The sequence below is a fragment of the Macrotis lagotis genome, chromosome 8 (genome assembly GCF_037893015.1).
Source record: "Macrotis lagotis isolate mMagLag1 chromosome 8, bilby.v1.9.chrom.fasta, whole genome shotgun sequence".
NCBI lineage: Eukaryota > Metazoa > Chordata > Mammalia > Peramelemorphia > Peramelidae > Macrotis > Macrotis lagotis.
In genome coordinates this window covers 60,959,714-60,986,496 of record NC_133665.1, presented here as the reverse complement: position 1 = coordinate 60,986,496, position 26,783 = coordinate 60,959,714, and the positions used below count along the sequence as shown (strand labels likewise).

Genomic DNA, 26,783 nt, shown 5'->3' with positions numbered 1-26,783 from the left:
GCCTGGAGCGGACTCCGAGCCAAGCTGCCTCGCCGGCCAGTGCTAAGAAGTGAATCTGGAGGGGCGGCCGGGTGGCGCGGGGGATGGAGCGCAACCCTGCATCCGAACCCCGAGTTCCAGTTTAGCCTGGCAATATCTGGGCAAGTCTCTTAGCCCCACTGCAAAGATTTTAATCTGATGAGAGAGAGACAGAGAGACAAAGTTGAATTGTAACTGGAAGAAAACTTGGGTGTTACTGCGACAGTGCTCCAATTGGAATACACTAACAGAGGCTGCAATTCATAAGTTAAACAGACGCTCCCAAGCTGGTATAGGAATCCTGCTTCTCTCATCCCTCCCCCCACCAAAAAAAATCTAACCCTGCTTTGTCGATGACCTCAGTACTCAGAGATGGATCAGAGGATCATAGATTTGGATTTAGAGAGTCTTCAGAGGTCCTGCAGCCCCTTGTCATAAAGATGAACTTTCCCAGAGTAGTTTGTTTGGGATCACAGAGGTACCATTTAATAGGCCTTCTGACTCCAAATCTAATGAATTGTAATATTTCTAAGGAAAATGATTTCTTTCCACATGTCCCTTAGAAAAACAAAACAGAATCCGTAAAGCAAATATGAAATCATGCAAAAAAAATAAATCCCCCGAGTCACTTTTTATTATATTAAGATGCCTTTCACTAAGTTTCTGTCCTCAGCCTCTCTCCCCCCAGTTAATCTGACTTAAAACTCTACCAAAAAGACCCTGCCTCCCACAGTGAAAACATGAGTTACAATATTTACCAATGGCCATACTAATTCCTCACTCTGCCCCAGGAAGTGTTCTAAGCATCCCTCAAAAGAGCTCAGTGCTCCCAACTCTTGACTTCCCCTTGATTGCTCCCTACCACTTTGTGTGATCCAGAATTCTCTTGGAGGGTCCCAAGAAAACAACCCCAGGATGAAAGCATGCTTTGAGTCAGCATCTATTCAAAATCATTACTTATATACCAATGTTCTTTTTTTTTAATTAGACCAACCAGAAGAAACATTAGTTTAAAAGAAATTTAAATAGCCTAGCAAGATAAAAAGGTAAATCAGCCTTGCCCATATTCAAGGATATATAGATTTTCACATCTATTTTTCCTACTGTTTAGAGAGGGAGCCCACATAGCAATACACTCCTAAGCCATCCTATTACGATTCTCAGCCTCTAAACCTACCATTTGCTTCCCGAGCCCCCCCCCTTAATTGTTCTAGTGATGTCATCAACTTGATAAAAAAAAAGCCTGTTGGGCTACACTCCCTTGAGTTCTACTGCCATCTGTTGGTGTTCTTTGACCACTAGGGAAGGGGACTCTACTCAGTTTACAATCCCAAAACCATTCAGTCCCTTTGTGTCAGACCAACATTGGCAACCAAGTAGTCAGGAGAAGCCCTTGGGCTAATGTGATATGTTTCTTGAAGTACCTTGCTTCTATTTAAGCTGTCCTTTCCTGAACTCAGTCTTCTATTTGACTTGAGTGAGCATGTCTCTCAACTCCCATCAGTACCCTAGATACTAGCTAGCTAGGTAGCATGGTTCAACGAGGGTCAACCTGGAAACTTCACCCAGTCAGATTGGAGGGATAAGATGGAGCTGGTAACCTTTGCTTTGACTTCCGACTATAAATGTACTGTTCTGTTTCCCCTTCCCCCACTCACTGACCCTCATCTTAGATGGAAGCAGGAACCACAAACCCCAACTTCCTCTCCCAGAGGGGCCTGTGGTTTGAGTTGGGGATAGGGGGTGCTGAAACAGCTGAGGTGTATTAGCACAGGCCTTGAGTCACCAAAGCTTTAGTTTCCATGTTCCTTATCCCCACCCTCTCTAATCTTGATAACTTTCTGTTCTTTTCCCTTCAATGCTAGGTCTCCTCCCCAGTTTTCATTCTACAACCTGCTCTTCATACACTTACAGCTTCCAGATTTAAAGTGTGTGTGGGGGGGGCGGGTTGTACAGGTTTTTATTCGTTGAAGTAAAGGGCTTTATAGCCTGTGGTGTTGGGGTGAATGGGAGGGGTCAGAGCAGAAAAGGAAGTAACACCAGGGGAAGGCAGGATGACTGGGGAGGGGAAGGTCATTGCAGCTTTCTGGATGGACAAAGGACAGAGAGATGGAACTCCTGAGGCTTCACTTCCCTGGGGTGCACCGTGCCCTGAGGGAGGCTCTGGTGAGAGGGGGCAAGGAGATACCAGGGTTTTAGATCACTTTCCTTAAGATGTGAGATCGAACACCCTTTCCCCAACCCAGAATCTTAGATCTTTGTTTCTGGGGGATCAGATTTCTTGCCCCTACAAGAGCCCTGATCCCAGTCCCGGGTAAAAGATTCTTTTTCTCCTCTCTCTTCTTTCTTCCAACTTCCCTGATACCATCACTTTCACCTTCAATATAGATACTTTTATTTTTATGCCTACTCTGTGTTTTTTTTCTTCCTGCAGGACTTGCTGTACCTAATTCCTTCTCCCACTTTCTAAAGATCTCTGTTATCTTCCCTTCAGTCTCTCTCCCTCCTCCCTCTTTTCCTCCTCCCTTTCTTTGACTATGTATGTGTCTCTGTGTTTCTGTCTCTGTCTGTCCTTCCTATTGAAATACCTCTCATTTGAGTTCTACACTCTTCTTGCCCTAGTACCCATGGTTTCTCTTCTCCCCTGGAATCATGATGTAGCTGGAAGAAAAAGTTGAGGTGAGGGAGGGTCATGACACTCCTCTATTCTCTGCTCTCAGAACTCACCCCTAACTCCTTTTCTCATTCCAGGACTCCATAAACAACTTTGCTTCTTACCTCTTAGGGGACACAGTTCCCTCTGCAGAGGAGAGGGGGGAAAATCTGAGCAGGAGTGATGGGAGGAGTGGAGAAGAGCTTGGGGAAATGAATGCAGAAGGGAGCCAGCAAGCTGAAGAGTCTAAGAAAGCACTGAAAGAAGAAATGATTAATTCCAGAGATCTGGAAGTTACTTTTACCTCTAGAGGGTCAGAGTCAAGGGAGGTTTTGGAGGAAGGGAAAGAAAAAAAGGTCAGGGAAATCCAAATATCAGAAGTTGAGGGAAACTGGGAGATAGGAAAAGATGTTGCAGTATGCCCGAATGAGATGACCAAGGTCTGTACAACTTGGGACAGTAGCAACAAAAATTCCAAAGAGATTAAAGGAAAAATAAGAGGTAATTACAAAATAGATGTCCAAGGAACTTGGTGTATGATGGAAACAGAGACCAACCAAGGTCAAAAGATAGATGTAGCAGAGGCCAGAGAATGCAAAAAAGAAGGGATCTTGGCTGAAGGATATGTGGAGACAGAAGAATTTGCCTCAGAAGAAAAGAGTGGCAGAGAGCTGAAAGCACAGGGCAAGAAAAACCAAGAGCCCAGTGAGAAGGAAGTCAGTAAGGGGAAGTCTGAAAACTACTGGAAAGGGGAGGAAATTGAACCTGTGGGAGAACAGAAGGAAGAAGTGAAGGAGATAAAGTCAGGAGATCTTGAAAAGGGAGATTTGAAAGCCTTTGGGGTAGAGTCTGAGAGTGGAATAATCCAGGAGCAGGAAAAAGAAGAGGACAGGCAAACACAGGAGACAGAAAAGACTGAAAGAGACTTGCAGGAGGCAAGAGAAGTTGAGAAAGGTCAGAGTATGAAAAAAGGAGAGGCAGGGAATGACCCGAAGATAGAAATGGAAACCAGAAGAAGTCATGAGCCCAAGATGGCACCTGATGTGGGGAGAGGATATAGGAAAGATGGGAAAAGAGAAACTCCTGAAAAACAGGAGTTGGAGAAGCATGAGGTCAAGGAAGTTTGGGAGGCAGAGAGGACGGGGATCAGATGTGCAAAAAGTGAAGCAATTTGGGAAGTCCTAGATATAAAACCATTGGATATAGATACAGAAAAACTACAAGGAGTCCAGGAACTAGGAGAAAAGACTGAGAGAGATGTAAAATCTGAGGCTTGGATAACTTCAGTCATGGAAGAAGCTAAGGCCAGGGAAGCTGTAAAGTCAAAGACAGCAGAAATAAATCCAAAAAAAGAAGCTGAGGAAGCCTGGAATGCAGAAGATATAGAAATCAGTAGAGAATGGAACATGGAGGTGATTAAAGGAGGTTCAGGCATAGAAGCAGCAGATGGGGAAGATTTAGAGAGGAAGAAAGATGAAGAGAGAGAGACTGAGGAAAACCCTTTCCCAGAGCAAGTTCAAACCCAAAAAACAGAGAGAGAAGAAGAACAGGCCAACTTCTGGATCCTGGGAAAAAAGGAGAGTATGAAAGTTCTAGAATCAGGGATAGAAGCTGAAGGAAGTTGGGGCTTGGAGGGAGAAGCTGGGGGAAACTGTGAGAATCAGTTGGGGCAAAAGGGAGGCCAGGACATTCAGGAAATTATGGTCTGGGAGGGAACACTTGATAATTTTAGTAGGATCAATAAATCAGAGTCATTAGAAACTAAGGAAGTCACAGGAGGTTGGGAGACAAAATTTAGGAGGCCCCAGGAGGTCGAGGGAACAGAAATAGACAACTCAGATGAGACCTCAGTAACAGGGCAAGAAAAAGAGGTAGAGGGAGTCAAGTTAATGAGAGAGGTGGGGAAAAGCCAAGAGATGGAGACAGAAGACAAAGTAAGCCATGGGACAGAAGAGGTCAGGGAAAATCAGAACCTGGAGGAGATTGGGGAAAATTGGAACATGGAAGCAGAAACTTGGAGATCCCAAGAGATAGAGAAAAAGCCTAAGAAAATCCAGGACCTAATGGAGGATGAAGGTAAAGGAAGAGAGGAAGAATCATTTATAAATCCAGAGAGAGAGACTTTGGAGGGCTATGAGATAGAAGTCTATAGTGTCCAAAATACAGAGAATGAAAATGTCCAAGAGGTGAAAAAACAGGATTTAGTTGTAATGGAAGGTTGGAAGATAGTGGAAGGGAAGGCTGAGAGTGGTCAAGTGACAGAGACAGAAGATAAGGGAGGTTGTAAGGGTGAGGAAGAAGTTTTCATATTCCCGACTGGAGAAGACAAGAAAAACTGGGAGCCTAAAGGAAGCCAAGAATTTAAACAGCAAGAGGTCCCAAGGGTAAAAGTTAAAACAGGCTGGGGTACCAAAGAGGCTGGAACAATAGAACCAGAGATGGAGCAGGAAGAAGTCAAGGGAGTTTGGGAGAAGGAGCTTGAGGGAGGCCAAGAGGTACAAGCTGACAGAGGCCATAAACTGGAAGAGTCTAAAGCCAGAAAACTCCAGGAAAGGGAAGTAATGGAAGCTAAAGAATACTGGGAGGCAGAGGGAGAGGTCCTAAGAAGTCAGGAGATGAAGGTGGAGGGAAATCAGGAGAGGGAGGATAAAAGTGGCAAAGCATTGGATAGAGAGGCTAAAGAAGTCTGGGAAGGAAATGCTGGAAGCCCATGGAATACTGAGATAGTAAATGAGAAAGTGGGGCTGAATTTCAAGGAGATTGAGGCAGGAAGAGGCCAGGACACAGTACAGAAGATGAAAAGAGATCAGAAGGAAATCAAAAGAGATTGGAACTCAGAAGAGGCAGAGAGCCAGGGGGAAAAAAAGGCAAGAAAAAGTCCAGGTTCAAATTTATTAGAGATTGGAGTCAGGAAAGTATTGGAAGAAGAAAATAAAGACTTCTGGGAGGTTGAAGGAACTGAATGCCAAAGACAGGGAATGACTGAAAGAGACCAAGTAGCAGAAAAATCAGAGGCTGGGAGAACCTGGGAGAGGGAGGAGAGAAAATCTGAAGAAGAGAAAGAAACAGGCTCATCAGATCCTGAAGAATCCTGGATAGTTAAGAAAGAAGAGGCAGGGAACAACTGTGAAAAAGAGAAATCTGCCTTCTGTCTAGGAGTAGAGATACAGATGGTTATGACCAACAAGGTAGTGGAGTTTGGGAGGGAAGAAGAAATGAAGGAGATGCAAATCAAGTCAGAGAAAAAGTCTGAAGAGAGCAAGGAAAAAAGGGAAACAGAGGAGGTTGTTGATGGAGATCAGGGTGTGAACTCTGAGAGTACCTATCTCCTGGAAGAAGAGACACAGCATAGTGAAGACACCCAGACAGAAGCCAAAGCTGGGGGGAGCCATGCAGTAGAGGGGGAAAGTTCTATGGATGACCTATATATAGAGAAAGTAGAAGTTAATGGAGCTAGGAGGCTGGAGACAGAGAAGATGGAAGGCAGTGACAACATAGAAGAGGCAGGCAGTCAAGGAGCAGGAAACAGGAAAGAGTTGGAGCCTGATGGATGCTCTGACCCTGAGAAAGCAGCAGGTTGGAAAAATGGAGACAAAAACTCAGAAACTTCTGGAGCCTGTGAATCCAATGAGAAGACTGGAAGAGTCTTGGAGCCTGACTATGGTAGAGGAACAGAAGAAGCTATACATACAGGCTCTAGAGCCCCGGAGGCTACAGAAAACAAGGAGACAGAAGCCCCAGCCCCCACCAATTTGATAGCACTAAGACTGTCTCCTGCCTCTGATTTTGCTGATAAAGCCCAGAGCAGTTGGAATGAGGTAAGAGAATGTGAAAGCACTTTGAAAACTATAAAGTGCTATATAAATTGTAAAGTATATGTAAAATTTAAATTACCATTATTGATGTTAATGATAAAGTACCTAGTGACATCATAAAGATTCCAAGGTCCAGTTAAGGTCAAACCTTGGACATGACCTCAAAATTTCCCTTTTTCTTTCTTTCCCACAGGCTCCCATTCCTGGTCCATGTCTGGATCTCTCCATTCCCAGAAGTCGAGTTCTCCTCTCCAGGAATGCCTCCCAACGCCGATCACGACCTTCTTTTCGAAGGGCACCAGAACCAAAAAAGGATGACAGTGATAATGATGATGAGTCTCTGGGTGTCCCTCTCAATGAAGGGACCCCAGCCCCAAAACTGAGACTACTTCAGTCTGAAGAAACTGCAGTACAAAGTCCTCCTAAGCCAGAGGGGACCCCAGTTACAGCAAGGAAACGGCCCCTGGGTCATGGGTAAGGCAATGTGGGTGAGGATGAGGAAGGAGAAAAAGAACCATCCCTAGGATCTAATCATAACCTATTAATTTTTCATAATTCTCTTTACTCCTTCAGGTTTGGCCTTGCTCACCCCAGCATGATGCAGGAGTTACAGGCTCGTCTGGGACGGCCCAAGCCCCAGTGACCTGAAGTCCAATGAACCTAATAGCTCATCTCTCTTCCACCATTCCCCACCCTTACTTTGCTCTCTGGCCACAACCCTACCTGCAAGCCTGGGATGCTCTTCCTACCTCATGGTGACTTCTAATCATGAGTCCTGGTCTCTAGATGGGAAGCCTCAGGCCTTGGTAGCTTTACCTATCTCATTCAGATGATATGGATTTGGGGAAGAAAAAAAAAAGAAGCAGCTTGAAGGAAGAATTAGAGACTTTCATTCATTTGTCTCATGGACTTGAAACCTTTACCACCACCATGAAGTACCCCCCATCCTTGAACACAAAAACCTAGACCTTTAGAAAGCTATTTTAGGATCTCTCAACAGATCTGAAGCAAATCTGAAAGAAAGGTGATTTCAACTTTCATTTGTGTTATCTGCCTATCATACCTATTACTTTAGGAAACCCTACTTCCCCTCAAGATATTGGGCCCAGAGATCAGTTATTACCTCCATACAGTCCAGACAAGAAATGGGGGAGAGAGTACTAGAAGCCTAGGGGTCCTAGAACCAACTTCAGCCTAGGCTACCCAGAGCTGAGTTGATTTAAGTAGCTTCAGGGAAGGACTAGGGAAGAGATCTAGGCAGGGACACTAAACATACTCCCATCCCCAAGGCACTAAGAGAGTGAAGCACTAAGACAATGGTTAAAATCTTTGAAGGGTTAGTTGCCACAGCAGCCTCCACAGCTGAGTTAAGATAAGGCTGGTTCTGCACCAAAGAGAAGGAAGAACTCCAAGCATTGGCAAAAAGGGGTGGCAGATGATCATGGGTACTTTGCCTCTGAAGGCTGTCTATCTGCTTTTGTCTCCTTTTGCCCCCCCCCCCCCATTTTCCTGTTCCCAGATAACCATACTTATTACTGTAGGGCCTATCCAGAGGACTTGAGTGCTCAGGGAAAAAAGAGAGGAGGAGGGATTGTGAGTTTTTATTATTAGGTTGCCCAAGAATGAGTATCTGATCTCACTCTCTGGGTTCCTCAAAGGAGCAGAAGGAGGACTATCCCCCAATTTATTTTTTTTTTGAAAAAAAGAATAAATACAATCAATATTTTCCTGAAAAATAAATAAATATCCAAGAAATAAATATCTTCTCTGAACTTGAAGGATTCTTAAATTATGCAAAGGGAATGGGCTCAGCAAGTGAGGTGGGAGAACCAGAAGGGCACATACCTTTGTCTTCTAACCAGAGATGATATCATTGGCAGGGCAAGGGTACTTAAGCTGAAATCTGGAATCTCTCCCTCCCAAATGGCTCAGAGCTGGGGGATTGGTCTCTGGTTGGAAACCAAATATAAGGGAGGGAGAAAAACAATCCTGGAAAATGGTACAGGTAGTAGGGGCTTATTGCTTCTTGGTTGAAGATTATACTTCTTAAGTAGCCAGGGACTGTGTGTGAATAATCCCTTTTGAGAGCAGAAGGAAATCCCGGACAGCTCGAACAAGAACAAGTTCCAGAGATCGGAGAAGCTGGTAGGTACTCAGGAGTTGTGTCCAGGAGGTCTGGTGCCTTCTTAAGACTGTCTCTTCCACACCCTGTGTTTCTTTATCCTCTAGAGCACTGTATCCTGTAGCTTTCATCTAAAAGAGACAAGGGAAAACAGTTAAGCTATGATATCAGACCAGGATAAAAACAGGGAATTCCTCAGGAAATCAGTGAACCAAGAGACCAGAGGAAGGGGTGACCATACCTGGAACTGTAGATGTGACTGTAGGTCCCTAAGGTCCAGTTGAGCAAGCCACAGCTGTTTTCTCAGGGAACCCTTCCAGCCCTGGTGGCCCTCTAGTTCTCCTAGAGGCACCTGGAAGTGGCCCAGAAGTCTAGAAAGGGAGCAAAGTCGATCTGAGTCCTGGTAAAAGAAGAATCAGATAGGGAAAGAGGGTTAAGGCAGGGGATCCAAAGTTCTCAATATGAAACCCTAAGGCCCAAGCCTTGACTCAATCATGAGATCATCTCAGATTCAACTCCATTTCTAACCTAACCATTTTCTTTATTCCCCCATCCACACAATTCCCTCAAACTCCTGGTTATCCTTTATTCCCAATCACATATTATATCTTCATCATTATCCTCATGCCATGTTCCAGCCCTCCACATCCCTTCTCCACTCTATCCTATCCATCTCAGTATTATCCCCTACCTTCTCTCTTCCTCAATCCCTCATCAATTATCTCCTCTTTCCTGACTCACTGAAAGATGAAGCCAGGTCTTAAATGTCATGGTGACATTGGGAAGCTGTTCCCTCAGGGGAAGGAAGTCCAAGGACACTCCAGCCAGGTGTATATCTGCCTGTAGAAGCAAAAGATTAATGGGAGGAGCTCTCCAAGGTGGCTTCCCTTGCCAACCAAGCCTCAGTGAGTTTTTCCATTCCCTAGTCAATTGGATTCTGATGACTCACAAAGAGGTGGGCAATACCCCGGATCTCTGAAAGCAGCTTCCTTGTAAGCCTCAGGCTGATCTTGAACTCACTCCTCATGTCCACCAAACCATGGGGAGGTTGCCCTCGAGGCCATGGGAACCCCCAGATGGCAGCCTTGTTCAGGAGCAAGAACAGCAGCAAGAGATAAAACCCTTAAAAAAGGGAGGAGAACATGAGATCATGGGAAAGTAGAATAAGGTTGAAGGAAGTGAGTGAGCAGTTGAAGAGAAGTACCGGTGATGCCCGACGCAGCTGGCCCCAATTCTAATGGACTTGGACAAAGACTAGCCTGGCCCAGGGCTCCCAAAGTATAAAGGCATCACAGGCTTCTAGGGTAGCCCACTCCCAAGAAACCATTAAGTGTGAGCTCCTTTTTACCTGTCTTGATAGGTGGGGGGAGCATAAGTCTGGGGATTCTGTAGGATAGGGACCACTCAGACTTCCCAGAATATATTGGATTCCTTTCTGAACTAGAACACCAGAGGTTGAAAAGGAACAAGGATAAAGAATTAGGGAACAGATAGAATGGGCAGTGGTAGGGAACGGGCTGAAGGAGAAAGGAATGATGTTTGAGAAATAGAAAAGATAGATGGGAATAGAGGAGCAAGAATTCAGAAATGTGAAGTATCCACTCATATGAGTGTGCATGTATGTGTGCAAGTTGTGAGCTCCATGAATAACAGCAAGGTGTGCTTTATTTAATTTTTATATTTCACTCAGTACCTAGTACAGGTGCTGTCCAGAGAAGGTACTTTAATGTCCGCTAAATTTTTAAATTGACAGACCAGGAAGAGGAGAATATCAGTAGATGAGAGACAGAGGAATGAGGGTTGAGTTTAAAGAGGAAATGAGTGGATGTTAAAGCCAAAGAAAAAGATTAGAAGGAAAAGAGGGGGCAACTAGGCGGTATAGAACACCAATCCTGGAATCAGGAAGTCCTGAGTTCAAATACAGCCTTAGACACTTAATACTTAACTGTGTGACCTTGGGCAAAAAAAAGGACAAAGAGTGGAGGTCAAAGAGGAGGATGCTATTTTTGAGTGAACCTTGTAAGGACGGAAGAATGAATGAAGGTTTGGAAAATGGATGAGAGTTGGAGAGGGGCACAGAGGTATGGAACTGAACAGAGGGATAATGGGAACATGGTCAGTAAAAATAGAGGATTAAAGGTAAGGAAGGGTAGAGATGTATGTCAGAGGGAGAGACAAGATGGAAGTTAGGGGAAAGGATTGAGGAAGGGAAAAGTTTGGAAGGACAGAATTAGGTGATGGCAAAGAGGAATAAAGGTTAGAGGGACAGAAGAAGGGGGGGCAGGAATGGAGAGTAGTGGGAGAGAGATGGGAATCTGAAAGAATTAGTAGTCTGGGGCTTCTCTTTCAGGAAAAGGAAATCTTATAATTATTGGAGTTAACCAACTCTCCTCGAAACACAAACCAAAACTCTGCCCTTGATCTCATTCTTGTCCATGTTCTAACCATACCTCTCCCCAGTTAAGGAATACCCCCACCTCTTATACCTTAATCTAACTTTTCTCCTCTGTTTCTGCCCCTTCCATTTTCTAATTCATTCTGGAATCCAGTACCCAAGATGACTTACTTTTCCCATCTCAGTTATGTGGAAAGCCCTTCAGAGAATGGGATCAAGAGAACTGAAGTAATATCAGTCCCTTTGGTCTACAAGAGACAGTCCTACATTTGAAATGAGGGACCACTCTGCCTCTTAGTTCTTAGGTCCCAGTTTAGTACTGTTCTGGAAGAAATCTAGCACTACTCCCCCCCCCCCCCCCCCACACACACACACAATCAAGTTTGTGAAATGACAGTAATACAGCTTGAAATTCAATGAAGAAACCTGCTTACCTAGGGATCTTATGACTAGAAGCTGAACTGGTCCCTAAATAGCCCATTCCTACTCCAGACCCCTAGACTTAATGATGCCAAGAAAAATAGCTTCTTCCCTTCAGTCTTGGGCTATAGTTTCAGTACAGATCTTACTCACCTCCTGCTCCCAACTCAACACTCCTCTATTGGGAGCAAGGCACCCTACCCCACTTCCAATCCCCACTACAATTAGGATCCCACCTTCTTGCTTCCCAAAGTCTTCCCTCTTCTTCAATTCTCGTTTCTTTCAGGCAATCTTTTCCCTTGGCCCTTGCTTTATACCACAAGTCCTTTAATTCCCACATTCTCAAATCCATCCCTCACCCCCAAATCCCTCAATTCCAGAGGCTCAATTAGTCTATTCCCTATTCCATTGACTCACGCCAGCTCCTGTTTCTCATCTTCTAGCAATGTCTTTCTTACCAGCCATCCCCCCCTTGGGGTTCTTATACGGGGGGCCAGCCCCCACTTTCAGTTTCCCTCCTACTTACACTTTCGGCTTTGCTCTCAATCTCCTCTGAAATGGGGAAATGTAATTTCCCTTCCCATAGTCAGGGGGTCGGAGTTTTTTTGGCAACATAGGGGTTGGAATCATGGACCAGCTTCCTCCTTAGGTAGCTAGACTCAGCTCTTCCTCTCTCCATTTACCATCTCCAATTTGATTCTCGATCATCTCATTCTCTCCGAATTTTTTAACTAGTTCAGACTACTTGCAGAACACTTGAGACATTAGCAGCATGGTATGTCCATCTGTTTCCCCCATAATTTACCTGCCCTTTTTTGCATATTTCTAGAATGAGTCTCTTTTCCAACACATGACACTGATCAGTCAGCCATGAGAAAATAGTTTTAAGGGCTTATCCATGCCACACACATACACCCTGCCACCAAGAGTGGGAAGAAACAAGTTGTACTGAAAGATTCACTCTATTTGGACAGTTGTATAAGACTTTGTGCTTGGTTAGGGAATCAGGATATGGCTAATGTTAGGGAATTAATTCATGACTGACATCTGTCTATGGTCAAATTAGGGGTCAGCGGTTGGAGCCCAGATCAATTTGAAGCTAGGACTGAGTCAATCTGTGGCCAGAGTTGGAGTCACTATGTGACCAAAATGAGGGTTTAGTCTGTGGCTGACATTAAAAGAAAATCTGTGGGATTACAAAATCAGTGGAATGTCTGGTGTAAAAGATTCAGAGCATGATCAAAATTAGGGGCATGGATGGAACACATGAGAACTGTCCTCAGTGAAAATGACCCTTATGGTTGTTAGGCTTGCTAGTCCACTAACATTCTAGGATTGCTTTCATCTTCCTGTCCTTCTCTTCCCCTAGATTTCCCATCTTTGAGAGGGGAGGCAGAATTGGGGGTTTCTTATTCTTCGAGACTGCAGTTGTTGCCACTTTCCATTTACAGCCTTTGGGATTTCCCAGCTAGGTCCCTGGCAGTGAGAAAGAAACCAGAGGGAGCTTCCCCTGCCTCCCCTCCCCCCCCCCCAAGTCCTTTAGAATTGGCATCATTGGAGCTGGTGCTCCAAGAGTTTGTGGCCAGGCAAGGGAAATACCAATTTCTTCTCCAGGAACCTAGTCACTCTGAAGGGAGAAATAAGAGCTGCCAGGAACCAATGGCCTTGGAGGAAGAGAGACCCAGGGCTGTCTGAAGGGTGTATTCTTTCCAAGTTAAACTCTAATGGGATGTTGGAGGAAGGACTTCTTTCTTTTTTCCTATGAATTCACTATTTTTTCAAAGAAATCAGTCAAGGGAAGCTGTTTGAGTATCAGAGATGGGGATCACTGAGTGATTAAGAAGGGTATAGAAGTATGAAGAGGAAAGAAAGTAGAAAGAAGTTGGGTTCAACAAAGTGGTCAGTACAAGGGGATACTGGACTTCACCTTTAGAATGAACTAAGTTTCCTTCTTATAAACCACTTGGCCTGACCGCTCTCAGCAGGCAAAGAAAAGACCACAGAACTAGAGCTTAGCCGGACATTTTTCACTTCTGGGAATTTTGGTTCTTCCAAAATTTTGTTCTACTAGGCATCTTATTTCCTTTTCTCCTCAATACAGTTCTAACAAATGGTAACTTTTGGACATTGCTTTAGTTAACAAGGCTGGGTCCTGAGTAGAGAAATCAAATCCAGGTCTCCGCCTCCCCCACAAAGCCCCACATTTTTTCTTGGGTATGTTGGGCGCCTAAGGAGTTTCTACAATGAACTATGGAGCTCCACATGAAGCCAAAGAGGTGCTCTTTCTACATTCCCATGGGTGCCTGAAAATCCTGCTAATGGGAGACAAATTCTTAACATTTATGGAGTCAAGTCCCAAGGGATAAAGCTGTTTTATCTACTACCTGGAAGACAGAAAGGATAACTCACCCTGTCGCACAAGGAAAATCAGAAGCCAGGAATGGGTTCTCCTGAATCACCTAGAGAAATAATATCAGAGTCCAGTCTGGGTCCTTGAGGATTTGGAGCTGAGAAGGTAGGGTTCTATATCTTTCCAACTGATGGGGGCTTGGGAAAGACACTGGACTTGTGGTCATAAAATTTCAGTTCTACTCCCTGCTGACTACTTACTTCTGTAAGAACTTGACCAACTCATAGCCTCTCTGACTCTGTGTTATCTGTAAAATAGAGATGTTCTTTGTCCTGCCTCTCATGGAAACTGTGAGGACCAAATGAGAACATAAAGTGAAGATCAAATGAAAACTATAGAATACTATAATATATTAATATTAGGCCCAGGGCCCAAGGAAGGGCAAGAGTAGGACAGGAGGTAAGGACCCACCTCCCTATACCCCTCAAAGTACACACACCCTCACAGACAACAGTGTGAGGCCTAGGGGCCCATGTGGACTTTATTACTGTGCAGTGTTGATTCCATTGGCATCAGGAACGATGGTAGGTCAAGTGGCCCCTACTCCCTGTGTCCTTTCCAGGCTTGAAAGGGAGCAGTGGTTGTAGTGTTTGGCCCTGGAATGTTACTCCAACTCTCAGTTCCCAGATATCTCTGGGAATGGGAAAAGCTCCAGGGTAGGAGAGTAGGTGGGACAGAGCCGGAAAGGAATAGACAGGCATCACTTCCCTGCCAGCCCACCCCAAAGCAGCAGCTTCACTCTTTCCTCCTGCCTACTGGGTCGACACTGCACCAAATTCCATCTCAGGGGCAGGTACCTGGGTGTGAGAGAGGAAGAAGTTGAGTAGGTAGGGTTGGATGAGGGTTCCGTTTTTTCTAAGATGAGGCATAATGAATAACTCTCCCATTCATGTTTGTCCTGAATCTTTCCTACCAAAGACTGCACATACATAAATATATGCCACAGAAAAGAGTGTATTTAGATTGGCTGGACTAGCTAAATAATCAGTGTAAAGTTAAGTCTGAAATAAGGTACACTTGAATTGATCAGGGGACAAGGGAGAAAAAAGACAGAATGCAAAAGAAATTGGCAGGAAAGGGGTGGGGGAGGTGGAGGGATGGAGGACTAACTGACCAGAGATATGCCTTTGGGACAGACTGCCTGAACAAAAGGGTTGGCCCTGGAGACCCAGCAGAAAGGTTCTATCTCCTCTGAGATTAAGGGACAGAGAATTTAGAAGCAGAGCTCTGCCTTTTGTGGTGGGCAGAAAATAGGGGGAACTAAGAAGAACAAACAAACTTTTCAGGGAGCAAGCCAGAGATGACAAAAGTCATGAAGGGGCTGGTATAAGGGAAACTTGATAGAAGAACCTAGGTCTGGTAGGCAGGAATTTTTGGTATTTCATTAAAAAAATTTGTTCTCATATATACATATATATATATATATGTATATATATGTATATATATGAATATTTGGTTTTATTGGTAGCTATTATGTTTCTATTTTTAAAGAATAATAGCAAACTATGAAATCTCTAAAACTTACTTCCTAAGCTGGACAAGATTGCAACTCTGAAACTATGCTGTGTACTTGTAATTACCAACCTGTAGAGTCTGCACCCTGAGCATCCTCACACTGGAGTTAAAGTAGGCTCTTGCACTCTAAACAACTGGCCTGAATATGGTCTTGCTGATTACTCACTACTGAGGAGGAATACTGAGGAGATAAGGCACCAAGTTTTCAGCCCAGGACAAAGAACCCCCCAGGTCCTTGGGTAATGGTGACCAGAAGGACAAAGGTATCTGAAACCTGGCATTTCACCAAGTAGGACACCACTGACCAGCACCCATCATGTTCAAAGGCAACACTAATCCTTGACTGTCCCAAGCAGACCTTTCCAGGGCCCTCCTTACCTGCCCAGGTCTCGGTAAGGCCTCAGTCATCACTGGCTCTCATCCCCCTCACTGGCCCCGTCTTCCGCATCTGAAACCCAGGATAGAATGAGAATAGAGGCTATGGGAGCTGGTAAATGTTCATTCTCCCTAGGAAACAGGATCCCTTACCTAATCTAATATGTATCTTTCCAACTTACATGAACTGATGCTGAATGAAGTGAGTAGAACCAGGAGAACATTGTACAGAGTCAACAGCAGCATTGTGAGATGATCAACTATGATAGATTTAGCTCTTCTCAGCAATACAGTGATCAAAGACAATTCCAAAAAACTTGTGATGGAAAATGCCATCCACATCCAGAGAAAGAACTATGGAGTCTGAATGCAAATCAAAACATACTATTTTCACTTTTTAAAATTTGTTCTATGTGTTTTCTTTCTCATGTTTTTTGTTGTTGTTGGTTTTTTAAGTTTTTTGCAAGGCAAATGGGGTTAAGTGGCTTGCCCAAGGCCACACAGCTAAGTAATTATTAAGTGTCTGAGACCAGATTTGAACCCAGGTACTCCTGACTCCAGGACCGGTGCTCTATCCACTACGCCACCTAGCCGCCCCCTTTCTCATGTTTTTTTACCTTTTGGTCTGATTTTTCTTTCACAGGATGATTAATATGGAAATATGTAACATGACTGTGAATATATAACCTATATCAGATCACTTGCTATTTTAGGAAGGGGGAGGGGAGGATGAGAGGGAAAATTTTTTTTTTTTACAAAAATGAATGTTGGGGGCAGCTAGGTGGCACAGTGGATAGAGCACCCAGCCCTGGAGTCAGGAGTACCTGAGTTCAAATCTGGCTTCAGACACTTAATAATTCCCTAGCTGTGTGGCCTTGGGCAAGCCACTTAACCCCATTTGCCTTGCAAAAAAACAAAACAAAACAAAACCTAAAAAAAAATGAATGTTGAAAACTATCTTTACATATAATGAAAAAATAAATAAACAATATGTACCTTTGTTAGTTTGGTGACCACAACCCTCCTATTCCTATCTAGTTTTTCTTCCTCTTCAGCTTTATTCCCGCCCCCCTTACTTTCTCTTCTCAAATCTTCAAAGGAGATTGAATCAAAGGAATGAAGTTAATACTATAATTGGAAGTCTGGAGGCTAACTCAAAGAGCAAGGAGAATGAACCACGGTACAGATGGATAACAAGAAATATACTCACAGAACATTAGAACTAAAAGCATCATTTTTTTTTTTGCAAGGCAAACGGGGTTAAGTGGCTTGCCCAAGGCCACACAGCTAGGTAATTATTAAGTATCTGAGACGGGATTTGAACCCAGGTACTCCTGACTCCAGGGCCGGTGCTTTATCCACTGCACCAACCTAGCCACCCCTAAAAGCATCATTTTCAGAGGAGGAAATTAAAGTCTGAAAGAAGTAGCCTGACCAACAATGTAGCATAAAATGCAGAGTCAGGTTCAAACCTAGTGCTCTCAGAATTGCCAAACCAATTCTCTTGTTATTCACCCTATCTTGTCATATTTCAGAACCCTCTTTAGTGATATTGTATGAAGAGCAGTCCTAGATCCATTTGCCTTAGTTGACACCTTTGTTTTCTCCATTTAGAATATTCTACTTCTAACCTTGGAATAAGGAGATGTGAGTTTGAATACTTCCTCAGAGACTCACTAGCTGTATGATCACAGACAACCTGAGTCTCAATTTTCTCTTCTTCAAAATCCATAGGACTATGGGGGCAGCTAGGTGGCATAGTGGATAAAGCACCGGCCCTGGAGTCAGGAGTACCTATGTTCTAATCCCGTCTCAGACATTTAATAATTACCTAGCTGTGTGGCCTTGGGCAAGCCACTTAACCCCGTTTACCTTGCAAAAACCTAAAAAAAAAAAAAATCTTAAAAAAAATCCATAGGACTATCTACTGTAAGATCACACAGCATATGTGTCAATTATCAATCTATAGTTATAAAATCTGTGACAGCGAGGTATACTCCCCATATCTTCTTTCTCCTAACTCTTCCCTATTCAATTAATTCAAACATTTATTGATTGCTTATTAGGTGCAAGGTGCAAGAGATAAAAATACAAAACCAGAATGGTCTCGTTCCACAATGAGTTGACATTCCATGAGGTTAATGATTTGGTGCTGAGATTATAGCAATGGCTCATTAATACTTGCTGATTGATAGATCAATTTTCCCATTTCTCCCTGTATAACCACGATGTTGAACTATTACCTGGTCCAATTCTTTCTGGGTTTCCTCCTCTAGGTTCCGGATGTCCTCCATAGATAGGTCAACCCATTGATCCAGCCAACAGAACAGCTGCCTGTGGAAGTTGGTGAAGAGCCGCTTTTCTTGCTGTGGGAAAAGGAGGAGGGTTCTATGAGAAGCAGTAAACATAAATGAAATGCAAGAATCTACCATCCATGCAGTGTTCTGACCCAGTTCCCCATAGACCTTAGGTTCCAATGATCTGGGATCAGCTTCGTGGAACAAAAGCACTTCTTCAGACCTGGCCCAAGGGAATCTTACTTTTGACTCTAGGCTCTAATTTCTTTTTTTTGGTTTGTTTTTTTCTTAATAAGTTATGTGTTTTATAATTATATACAATAGTAGTTTCTACCTATCATTTTTGTAAGGTTTTGAATTTTATAACTTTCCCCAACTTCCTTCCCTTCCCCTCACCTCCCCAACAGAAGGAAGTCTGATAATCTTTACATTATTTCCATACTGTACATTGAATGTGTTGAGAGAGAAATAATATTCTTTTTTAAAAAAATATTTTTAAATTTTTTATTTATGTTTTTATTTTATGTATGTATGTATGTATGTATGTTTTTGCAAGGCAAAGGGGTTAAGTGGCTTACCCAAGGCCACAGAGCTAGGTAATTATTAAGTGTCTGAGGCTGGATTTGAACTCAGGTACTCCTGACTCCAGGGCCGGTGCTCTATCCACTGCACCACCTAGCTGCCCCAAGAAATCATAATCTTGAGGAGAAAATAAAATACTAGAGATAGCAAAATTATGTAGTACATAAGACACTTTAAAAAAAAAAAAAAAACGGAAGGTAATAGATTTTGGTCTCTGTTTAAACTCCACAAGTCTTTTTCTGGATACAGATGATATTCTTCATCACAGGTACTCTAAAATTGTCCCTGATTATTACATTGATGGAATGAGCAAGTCCATTAAGGTTGATCATCACCCCATGTTGCTGTTAAGAGTGTACAATGTTCTTCTGGTTCTGCTCATCTCATTCAACATCAGTTCATACAAGTCTTTCCAGGCTTCTCTGAATTCTCATCCCTCCTGGTTTCTAATAGAATAACAGTGTTCCATAACATACATATACCACTTGTTCAGTCATTCCCCAATTGATGGACATTCACTTGATTTTCAATTTTTGTCACTACAAACTGAACAGCTATTAATATTTTTGTACAAGTGATGTTTTACCCTTTGCATGATCTCTTCAGTGGTGGTATTGCTGGATCAAAGGATATGTACGTTTTTATTGCCCTTTGGGCATAATTCCAAATAATTCTCCAAAAAGATTGGAGAGTTCCACCAACAATGTATTAGTGTTCCAGATTTCCTATATCCCCTCCAACATTGAACATTGTCCTTTTAGGTCATATTAGTCAATCTGAGAGGTGTGAGATGCTATCTCAGAGATGCTTTAATTTGCATTTCTCTAGTCAGTAATAATTTAGAGCAATTTTTTGTATGACCATGGATCACTTTGATTTCCTCATCTGTAACTTGCCTTGGCATATCCTTTGACTATTTGTCAATTGGGGGAATAGCTTTGTTTTTTTTATAAATTTGACTCGGGGCGGCTAGGTGGCGTAGTGGATGAAGCACTGGCCCTGGAGTCAGGAGTACCTGGGTTCAAATCCGGTCTCAGACACTTAATAATCACCTAGCTGTGTGGCCTTGGGCAAGCCACTTTAACCCTGTTTGCCTTACAAAAACCTAAAAAGATAAAAAAGAATTATAAATTTGACTCTTCTCTATACATTTTGGAAATGAGTCCTTTGTCAGAAATACTAGTTGTAAAAACTGTTTCACAATTTACAACATTTCTTTTGAACTTGGTTACGATGGTTTTGTTTGTGTAAAAGCTTTTTAATTTAATGTAATCAAAATTATATCTAATTTGTTTTTAATGATGCTTTTCATCTCTTCCCCGGACATAAACTGTTTCCCTTTCCATATATCTGACAAATAAACTATTCCTTGATCTCCTAGTTTGCTTATAACTTTGTCTTTTATGTCTAATCCTGTACCCATTTTGATCATACCTTGGTATAGGATGTGAGATATTGGTCAATTCAAGTTTCTGCCATACTTACTTCCAATTTTCCCAATGTTTTTATCAAAGAGAGTTGTTATCCCAAAAGCTGGACTCTTCGGGTTTATCAAACAGCAGATTACTATAATCATTTCCTGCTATTGCACCTAGTCTATTCCACTGATCCACCACTCTATTTCTTAGCCAATACCAGATAGTTTGGGGGGTTTTTTAGGTTTTTGTTTTGTTTTGGTTTTTTTTGCAAGGCAAACAGGGTTAAGTGGCTTGCCCAAGGCCACACAGCTAGGTGATTATTAAGTGTCTGAGACCGGATTTGAACCCAGGTACTCCTGACTCCAGGGCCAGTGCTTCATCCACTACACCACCTAGCTGCCCCTTAACAGATAGTTTTGATGACTGATGCTTTATAAAATAATTTTAGATCTGGTAAAGTTAAGCCACTTCTTTTGCATTTTCTTTTTCATTAAATCCCTGGATATTCTTGACATTTTGTTTCTCCCTATGAATTTACAATTTTTTCCCAGCTCATTAAAGTAATTTTTTTGGAAGTCTGATTGCTAAGTAGGCCCTAATTTAGTAACTTCCTGATCCCCAGCAGAGTAGGTCTGGTTCCCTGTAGAGTGCATAAATCCAATCCTCAACACTTTTTTCCCATTTACTTGCAAATCTTACCAGACATCTGGTTTTAGAATGCATGCCCTCTTTCCTTTCCAATCAATCAACCTAACACTGTAGATCACAAGATAACCTATTTTTTTTAAGGTTTTTGCAAGGCAAACGGGGTTAAGTGGCTTGCCCAAGGCCACACCGCTAGGTGATTATTAAGTGTCTGAGACCAGATTTGAACCCAGGTACTCCTGACTCCAGGGCCAGTGCTTTATCCACTACCCTACCTAGCTGCCCCACAAGATAATCTATTTAGAGAATACACAAAACCATAAGTAATTCACCAGGATAGTGTAAAATAAAGATGTGGATTTATTCTCAGATGGGTTTACATTTATTCTCCTATCTTATACCATAATCCCAATGGCCTAAATTGAGTCATGAATCTCTCTAGATATGATGCTCTTTTGTGGCCCAAGAAAGTCCTAAAGCCAATGTGGAACTTATCCAGCTGTTCTACAACCAAAGACTCACACTCTGCCAAATGGGAAGTCGACTGATTCTACATGTGATACTTTAATGATCTAACTAGGTTTCTCCCCTCCTTTCATCCATAGGAGGGGGAAAAAACAAAAAGAGATATCACATGATAGTTTTTCTATCATTACAAAGTATAAAACACTACTCTGAAAGTATACCAACATGAGACCCACTGTCACAAAGACCCAGGTTTCATTGCTCCCAGGCCCCTACTTGGGTCAGAACTAAAAAGTTTTATATCTTTATCTCAATCCTTTATGTCAGAGTCTGAAGCTTGGTCTCCTGTCTCCCACCCTCTGAATCAGAACCCAGAGCCAGTATATCCATCTCCTCCAACCTTATGGATGAAGCTCTCCACTCGTCCCTGAAGCCCCCACCATCGGAACTTGACAGTCACCAGTTTGTAGGCACACATGTGGGGCGGATGTTTCAACAATTCCTTCTGTACAAAGATATAAATGTAAACACACTGCTAACACAACAGTCCTTGGGGACCAAGCCTTTACCTGGTCTAGCCCTGCTCAGCTTGGACAAAGATAGGGAAATAATATACCTGCCAGTTGGGTCCCAAGGGGCCACGTCCTGTTTTGACAGACCTGAAAAGAGCAGGGTCTTCTTCTGGTTTATAATCCTGGAAGGGAGAGAGGGAGCTGTGAAAGAAACTCCAATCTCCTCCCAAAGGGTCTAGTACCCTTGTTCCCAATCCTCTGCTCCTCCTGAGGTCTAGGAATTGTTCCTCCTAGCCCCTAGGTTATCTCATAAAACCTGCTATCCTCTTGAAACTCAAGTATTTCATTCTCCAGTTCCCAGTTCTACTTCACTGACCTCATCAGACACTTGGGTCCGATCAGCAATGTCAATATGAACCACTTCTACCTCCTTCCATGTCTCTGCATCAAGATGGTGAACCTAGGGAAAGGGTGGAGAGAGAACAGGATGCTTGTGATGAGAGGCTGAAGGAAGTCAATGAGTGAGTGTTTAATGAGCACCTGCTACATCCTCAGCACTGACAGGAATCTAAGAAGCAAAAGGCACCATGCCCTCCAAAGGCTTAAGTCTAGTCAAGCATACATCAAACAAGATGTGTAATTAAGAACTGCATTATTTGGTGAAGACTCAGCATTCCACCTCCTCTCTGAAAAGGAAGGTCAGATTACCAAAGGAGGAGCTTGATAACAGTTGTCCAGGCCCAGCAGGCCCAGTCAATCAGCATGCACGCACTGAGCACCTACTAGGTACTTTGCACTGTAATAGGTGTTATGTGGGGATGCAAGAGAAGTACAAGATGTGTTGGCAGCTTTCAAAGACCTTCATCTAATGTGAGAAGCAATCTACTACAGGTAAAATAGAAAACAATAAAGTAGGAAGCTCTGTGGGGAATTCTGAGCTCTGGGAAGAAAGGGGCCCGCAGAGCTAGAGAAGGCTTCATGAAAAGGAGAGCTTCAGTCAAGTTAGGCTTTGACAAAAAAAAAAAAGAGGATAATCAGAATGGAAGGAGAAAAGGGAGAAAAAAATTTCTGAAGTGGGGAGAGAGATGGAGAGGCACAGGAAAAATATAGAGGCATGATTGGGGAACCATGCACAGATACCAAATTTCTATTGCAAAATAGAGGACATAAGGATGGACAAGAAATAACCAGTACAAGGGGTGGCTAGGTGGTGCAGTGGATAAAGCACCGGCCCTGGAGTCAGGAGTACCTGGGTTCAAATCTGGTCTCAGACACTTAAAAATTACCTAGCTGTGTGGCCTTGGGCAAGCCACTTAACCCCATTTGCCTTGCAAAAACCTAAAAAAAAAAAATAACCAGTACAGAAGACCCCTAAGTTCTCTAGGGATGGAGGACAAGCAGTGAGTAGGGAAGGAAACAAAGGGCCAGTGAATGAAGCTTTAGAGAGGAATACATACAGTCAAATATCTAAGTGCAAGGGTTAAAAGCTTTACTAATATCATCTCATTTGATCCTCACATGATAAATGCAGGAATTGAACTAGGGTCTCTTTGACTCCAGGCCACTCTTTAACCACTGAACACCTCACTAAGGTTCAATTTCACACTCACATTGTCCTGAGTCCCCATGTCTGGATGGTGCCAGGTTTCAATCTTGATGAAGAAATCATCCTTCATATATTCGTTCTGGATACAAAAAGAGGGGAGAGACTTAGTGAAAACAAGCTGTGTTTTAACTAAACCCCAGTCAGCCCTCCCCATTGGGACCAGAGGGGCTCTTACCGTGATGACTAAGGTAGACAGCAATGGCCAGATGGAAGGCAAGTAATTTTAGAGAAATGAAGAAAAAAAAGTAAAGAGATGGGGGGGAAAGAACAGGAACAGATTAGAACTCCATACCACCAGGGGTCTCCCAGCCACCAGCTTCCCCTTCCCCTTTAAGGTGCCAAGGCAGAGAGTACCCAAACTCTGGTTTGTGATGGCGCAGGTGCCCGCTGCCCTTTTCTTCGGAGCCCAGCCCTCTCCTGCCCGGCCCCCTAAACTGTCCTCACCAGTCCGGCAGTAAGGATAGGCGTTCCAGGCCTTCTCGTGAAACACCAGGGAACCCTCGGGAGCGAACAGACGGACAAATCCGGGGACCTTGCTGGGGTGTGAAGGAAGCCAGGGTCAGGGGTCCAAAGTCCAGGCCAGGCCAGACCCCCCCCCCCCAGGGTCTCTCCAGGCCCGGCCTCCCTCACCTCTGCAGGTGGTAGATCTTGTGGGTGAACTGGCCCCGCTCCCCGGGGCCCCCCTCGTAGGGCTGATTGATGAGGACCTCGATGCCCTCGCCGCCGCCGGTATTGTTCTTGCTGGTCTGGGCCACGGAGTAGAGCTGTCCCACTTGATACTGGGCGCGGGGAGAGGAAACGAGGGGTGAGGAGGGAGCCCGGCCCGGGGCGCCCCCTGCCCCCCCCAGGGCCAACCAGGGCCAAGGCCTCACCTCCTCCACCGAGCAGGGCAGCAGCACCCGACTGGAAAAAAAAGGGGAGACCCCGAGTGAGTGAGGGGCGTGGGGGCCTTTGTGCATCCCTGACTATGCGCAGAGAGGCAGGTGGGGAGCGCGGGCGTGGTCGCCCCCACTTCAGGCTACTCGGGAAGGCCGAAGCGGCGGAGCCTTTGGGGCAAAGTCCCCCGCCCGGGGGCCGGGGCGCTCCCGCCGCCGCTTCCCGAACCCCCCCCTCCCCTCCCATTCGGGCTCGGAACCCCCCTACTCACAACTCCTTGATCAGGACCATCTCGCTTCTAGTTTCTCTAATGGGGTCCCCCCACCCCACCCCAGCCGGCGGCCACCCCTCCCCCCCCGTGCCGGAAGCGGAAACTGGAGACCCTGCTCCCCAACAATACCGCTAACTCCCAGTCTCGGCGATTTCCGCCCGGCCATGGGCCGGGGCCCGGCGGCTTCGGTCTCGGGGTGATGACGTCATCCTAAGAGGACTCGGAAAGCGCCCCACCCCGGCCCTGGCAGGGAAGCCTTCCTCGCTAGAGCTGTGGATCTCCAGTCCTTCGGGAGGAGACACGTGCCCGGCGTCGAGGACGCTGCGGAGAGAACTACTACTCCCAGGAGGCAATGCGCCATCCCATCGTACCGCCCCCTTCCACCTCCCGTCTCCTGGACGGGCATTGGGCGCTAGCCGTGCTGGGAAATGGAGTTTTTTTGAAGGGAAGGACCCGTCAATTTCAAGCTCCACCTTTAGACTGAGGTGTGGCCTAAGAGGGGAACAAAGAGGAGAGAAGGCTGTGCTGTCCCTGTCAGTGCTGGAAGGGAGACTCTGAACTCAGGACCTGGGTTCAAATTCTGCATGTGACTTCCTTTTACTTCCTTTGGCTTTAAATATACTTAACTGTGAAAGAAGTGGAAGACTTGGACAGTTGGGCTCTAGGGGCCATTCCAGATCCACATCTTGGATCTAGCGCTGGACATTGAGTCAGGGATAGTAATAGCTAACATTTATTTAGCGTTTAGGGGCAGTTAGACCCGGAATGAGGACTTGAGTTCGAAAATTACTCAAGGGGTACCTAGGTGGAGTAGTGAATAGCAGCAGCACTGGAGTCAGGAGTACCTGAGTTCAAATCCGGCCTCAGACCCCAGTAATTATTATTACCTAGCTGTGTGGCCTTGGGCAAATCACCTAACCCCATTGCCTGGAAAAACAAAAAGAAAAAATATTGTCATTTTGGACAGTCACCTAACCCTGTAAAATAAGATGAAGAAGGAAATAGCAAACCACTCCAGTATCCTTGCAAAGAAAATTCCAAATGGGGTCACTAAGAGTCCAATCTGTACAACAACATACAGCAGTTAATATAAGCCAGCAACTGTTCTAATTAATATATTACTATTTAGCATATAAAATAAAATAATTAAGAATAATATATATGTTATGTCAGAAAAAATTATTATTTAAGAATAATAGCTGGTATTTATGAAGCACTTATTAAATACCATGCAAAGTATTTCATAATTATGAACCAAGATCAAAAGAAATGTAGTAAATTGGAGAAACAATTTTTACAACTAGTATTTCTGACAAAGGACTGATTTCTAAAATATACAGAGAACTGAGTCAAATTTTTAAAAAAACAAGCCATTCCCCCAATTGATAAATAGTCAAAGGATATGCAAAAGCAGTTTACAGATGAGGAAATCAAAGTGATCCCTAGTCATATGAAAAATTGCTCTAAATCACTACTTATTAGAAAAATGCAAATTAAAGCATCTCTGAGGTACCACTTCACATCTCTCAGACTCACCAATATGACCAGAAAGGACAATGATCAATTTTGGAAGGAGTGTGGGAAATCTTCGACACTAATACATTGTTGGTGGAGCTGTGAACTCATTCAACCTTTCTGGAGAGCAATTTGGAATTATGCCCAAACAAAAATGTGCACACTCTTTGATCCAGTAATGCCACTACTATACTACTATATCCTGAAGAGATGATGAAAAAAAAAGTAAAAACATCACTTGTACAAAAATATTCATAGTGGTGTGGCTAGGTGGTGCAGTGGATAAAGCACCGGCCCTGGAGTCAAGAGTTACCTGGGTTCAAATCCAGTCTCAGACACTTAATAATTACCTAGCTGTGTGGCCTTGGGCAAGCCACTTAGCCCCAATGCCTTGCAAAATATATATATATATATATATATATTCATAGCAGCCCTGTTTGTGGTGGCAAAGAATTGGAAATTGATTGAATGTCCATCAATTGGGGAATGGCTTAACAAACTGTGGTATATGTATGTCATGGAACACTGTTGTTCTATTGGAAACCAGGAGGGATGGGAATTCAGGGAAGCCTGGAAGGGTTTGCATGAACTGATGCTGAGCAAAATGAGCAGAACACCCTAACAGCAGCATGGGGGTGATGATCAACCTTAATGAACTTGCTCATTCCATCAGTACAACAATCAGTCACAATTGTGGGATATCTGCAATGGAGAATACCATCTGTATCCAGAGAAAGAATTGTGGAGTTTAAACAAAAATCAAAGACTATTACCTTTAATTAAAAAAAAAACTATTATCTTATTATGTAATTTTGCTATCTCTTCTACTTTATTTTTTTCCTTAAGGATATTATTTCTCTCTTATCACATTCA

General features: G+C 43.8%; 3 protein-coding genes across 5 annotated transcripts; 1 reads left to right on the top strand and 2 right to left on the bottom strand.

Annotated features, from left to right (window-relative positions):
• Nucleotides 1-1,434: 1,434 nt before the first annotated feature.
• Nucleotides 1,435-8,650, top strand: APOBR (apolipoprotein B receptor). Its single transcript, XM_074197337.1, has 4 exons — nt 1,435-2,184; nt 2,770-6,489; nt 6,680-6,960; nt 7,060-8,650. Exons 1-4 carry the CDS (start codon nt 2,128-2,130, stop codon nt 7,127-7,129), a joined length of 4,128 nt encoding a protein of 1,375 aa, XP_074053438.1. The 5' UTR covers nt 1,435-2,127; the 3' UTR covers nt 7,130-8,650.
• Nucleotides 7,964-13,878, bottom strand: IL27 (interleukin 27; the record flags this gene model as incomplete). The annotated part of the gene is made up of 5 exons (XM_074199000.1): nt 7,964-8,739; nt 8,850-9,008; nt 9,350-9,448; nt 9,558-9,730; nt 13,833-13,878. Coding segments are annotated over 5 exons (684 nt in total), but the record flags the coding sequence as incomplete, so codon positions are not given.
• On the bottom strand, nt 11,438-24,460 carry LOC141495717 (phosphatidylinositol transfer protein beta isoform-like). Of its 3 annotated transcripts, XR_012470835.1 has the most exons (13): nt 24,396-24,460; nt 24,121-24,151; nt 23,879-24,027; nt 23,693-23,784; nt 23,424-23,431; nt 23,253-23,327; nt 22,019-22,102; nt 21,747-21,824; nt 21,531-21,635; nt 17,967-18,089; nt 15,727-15,796; nt 14,034-14,630; nt 11,439-13,882 (listed from the first exon to the last, which is right to left on the bottom strand). XR_012470835.1 is itself a non-coding variant. In XM_074197345.1 (12 exons), the coding sequence occupies exons 1-11, from the start codon at nt 24,413-24,415 to the stop codon at nt 15,749-15,751; spliced, it is 813 nt and encodes a 270-aa protein (XP_074053446.1). In that variant the 5' UTR covers nt 24,416-24,460; the 3' UTR covers nt 11,438-14,630; nt 15,727-15,748. The 3 variants fall into 3 exon arrangements, 1 of the variants encoding a protein (XP_074053446.1); XM_074197345.1 differs by having other exon boundaries at nt 11,438-14,630; XR_012470836.1 differs by lacking the exons at nt 11,439-13,882; nt 14,034-14,630 and adding an exon at nt 15,906-16,086 and having other exon boundaries at nt 15,721-15,796.
• Nucleotides 24,461-26,783: the final 2,323 nt, after the last annotated feature.

Bases quoted from the DNA above. Each gene is read 5' to 3' on its own strand.
- LOC141495717 (XM_074197345.1), bottom strand. From the start codon at position 24,415: ATGGTCCTGATCAAGGAGTT. The intron at 24,152-24,395 runs GTGAGTAGGGGG...TTTTTTTTCCAG, and splicing joins ATGGTCCTGATCAAGGAGTT to TCGGGTGCTGCTGCCCTGCT. The intron at 15,797-17,966 runs GTAATAGTTCAA...CCTGGGTTTCAG, and splicing joins CCCAGAAAGAATTGGACCAG to ATGCGGAAGACGGGGCCAGT.
- APOBR (XM_074197337.1), top strand. From the start codon at position 2,128: ATGGAACTCCTGAGGCTTCACTTCCCTGGGGTGCACCGTGCCCTGAGG. The intron at 2,185-2,769 runs GTGAGAGGGGGC...TTCTCATTCCAG, and splicing joins GTGCCCTGAGGGAGGCTCTG to GACTCCATAAACAACTTTGC. The intron at 6,961-7,059 runs GTAAGGCAATGT...TTACTCCTTCAG, and splicing joins AAACGGCCCCTGGGTCATGG to GTTTGGCCTTGCTCACCCCA.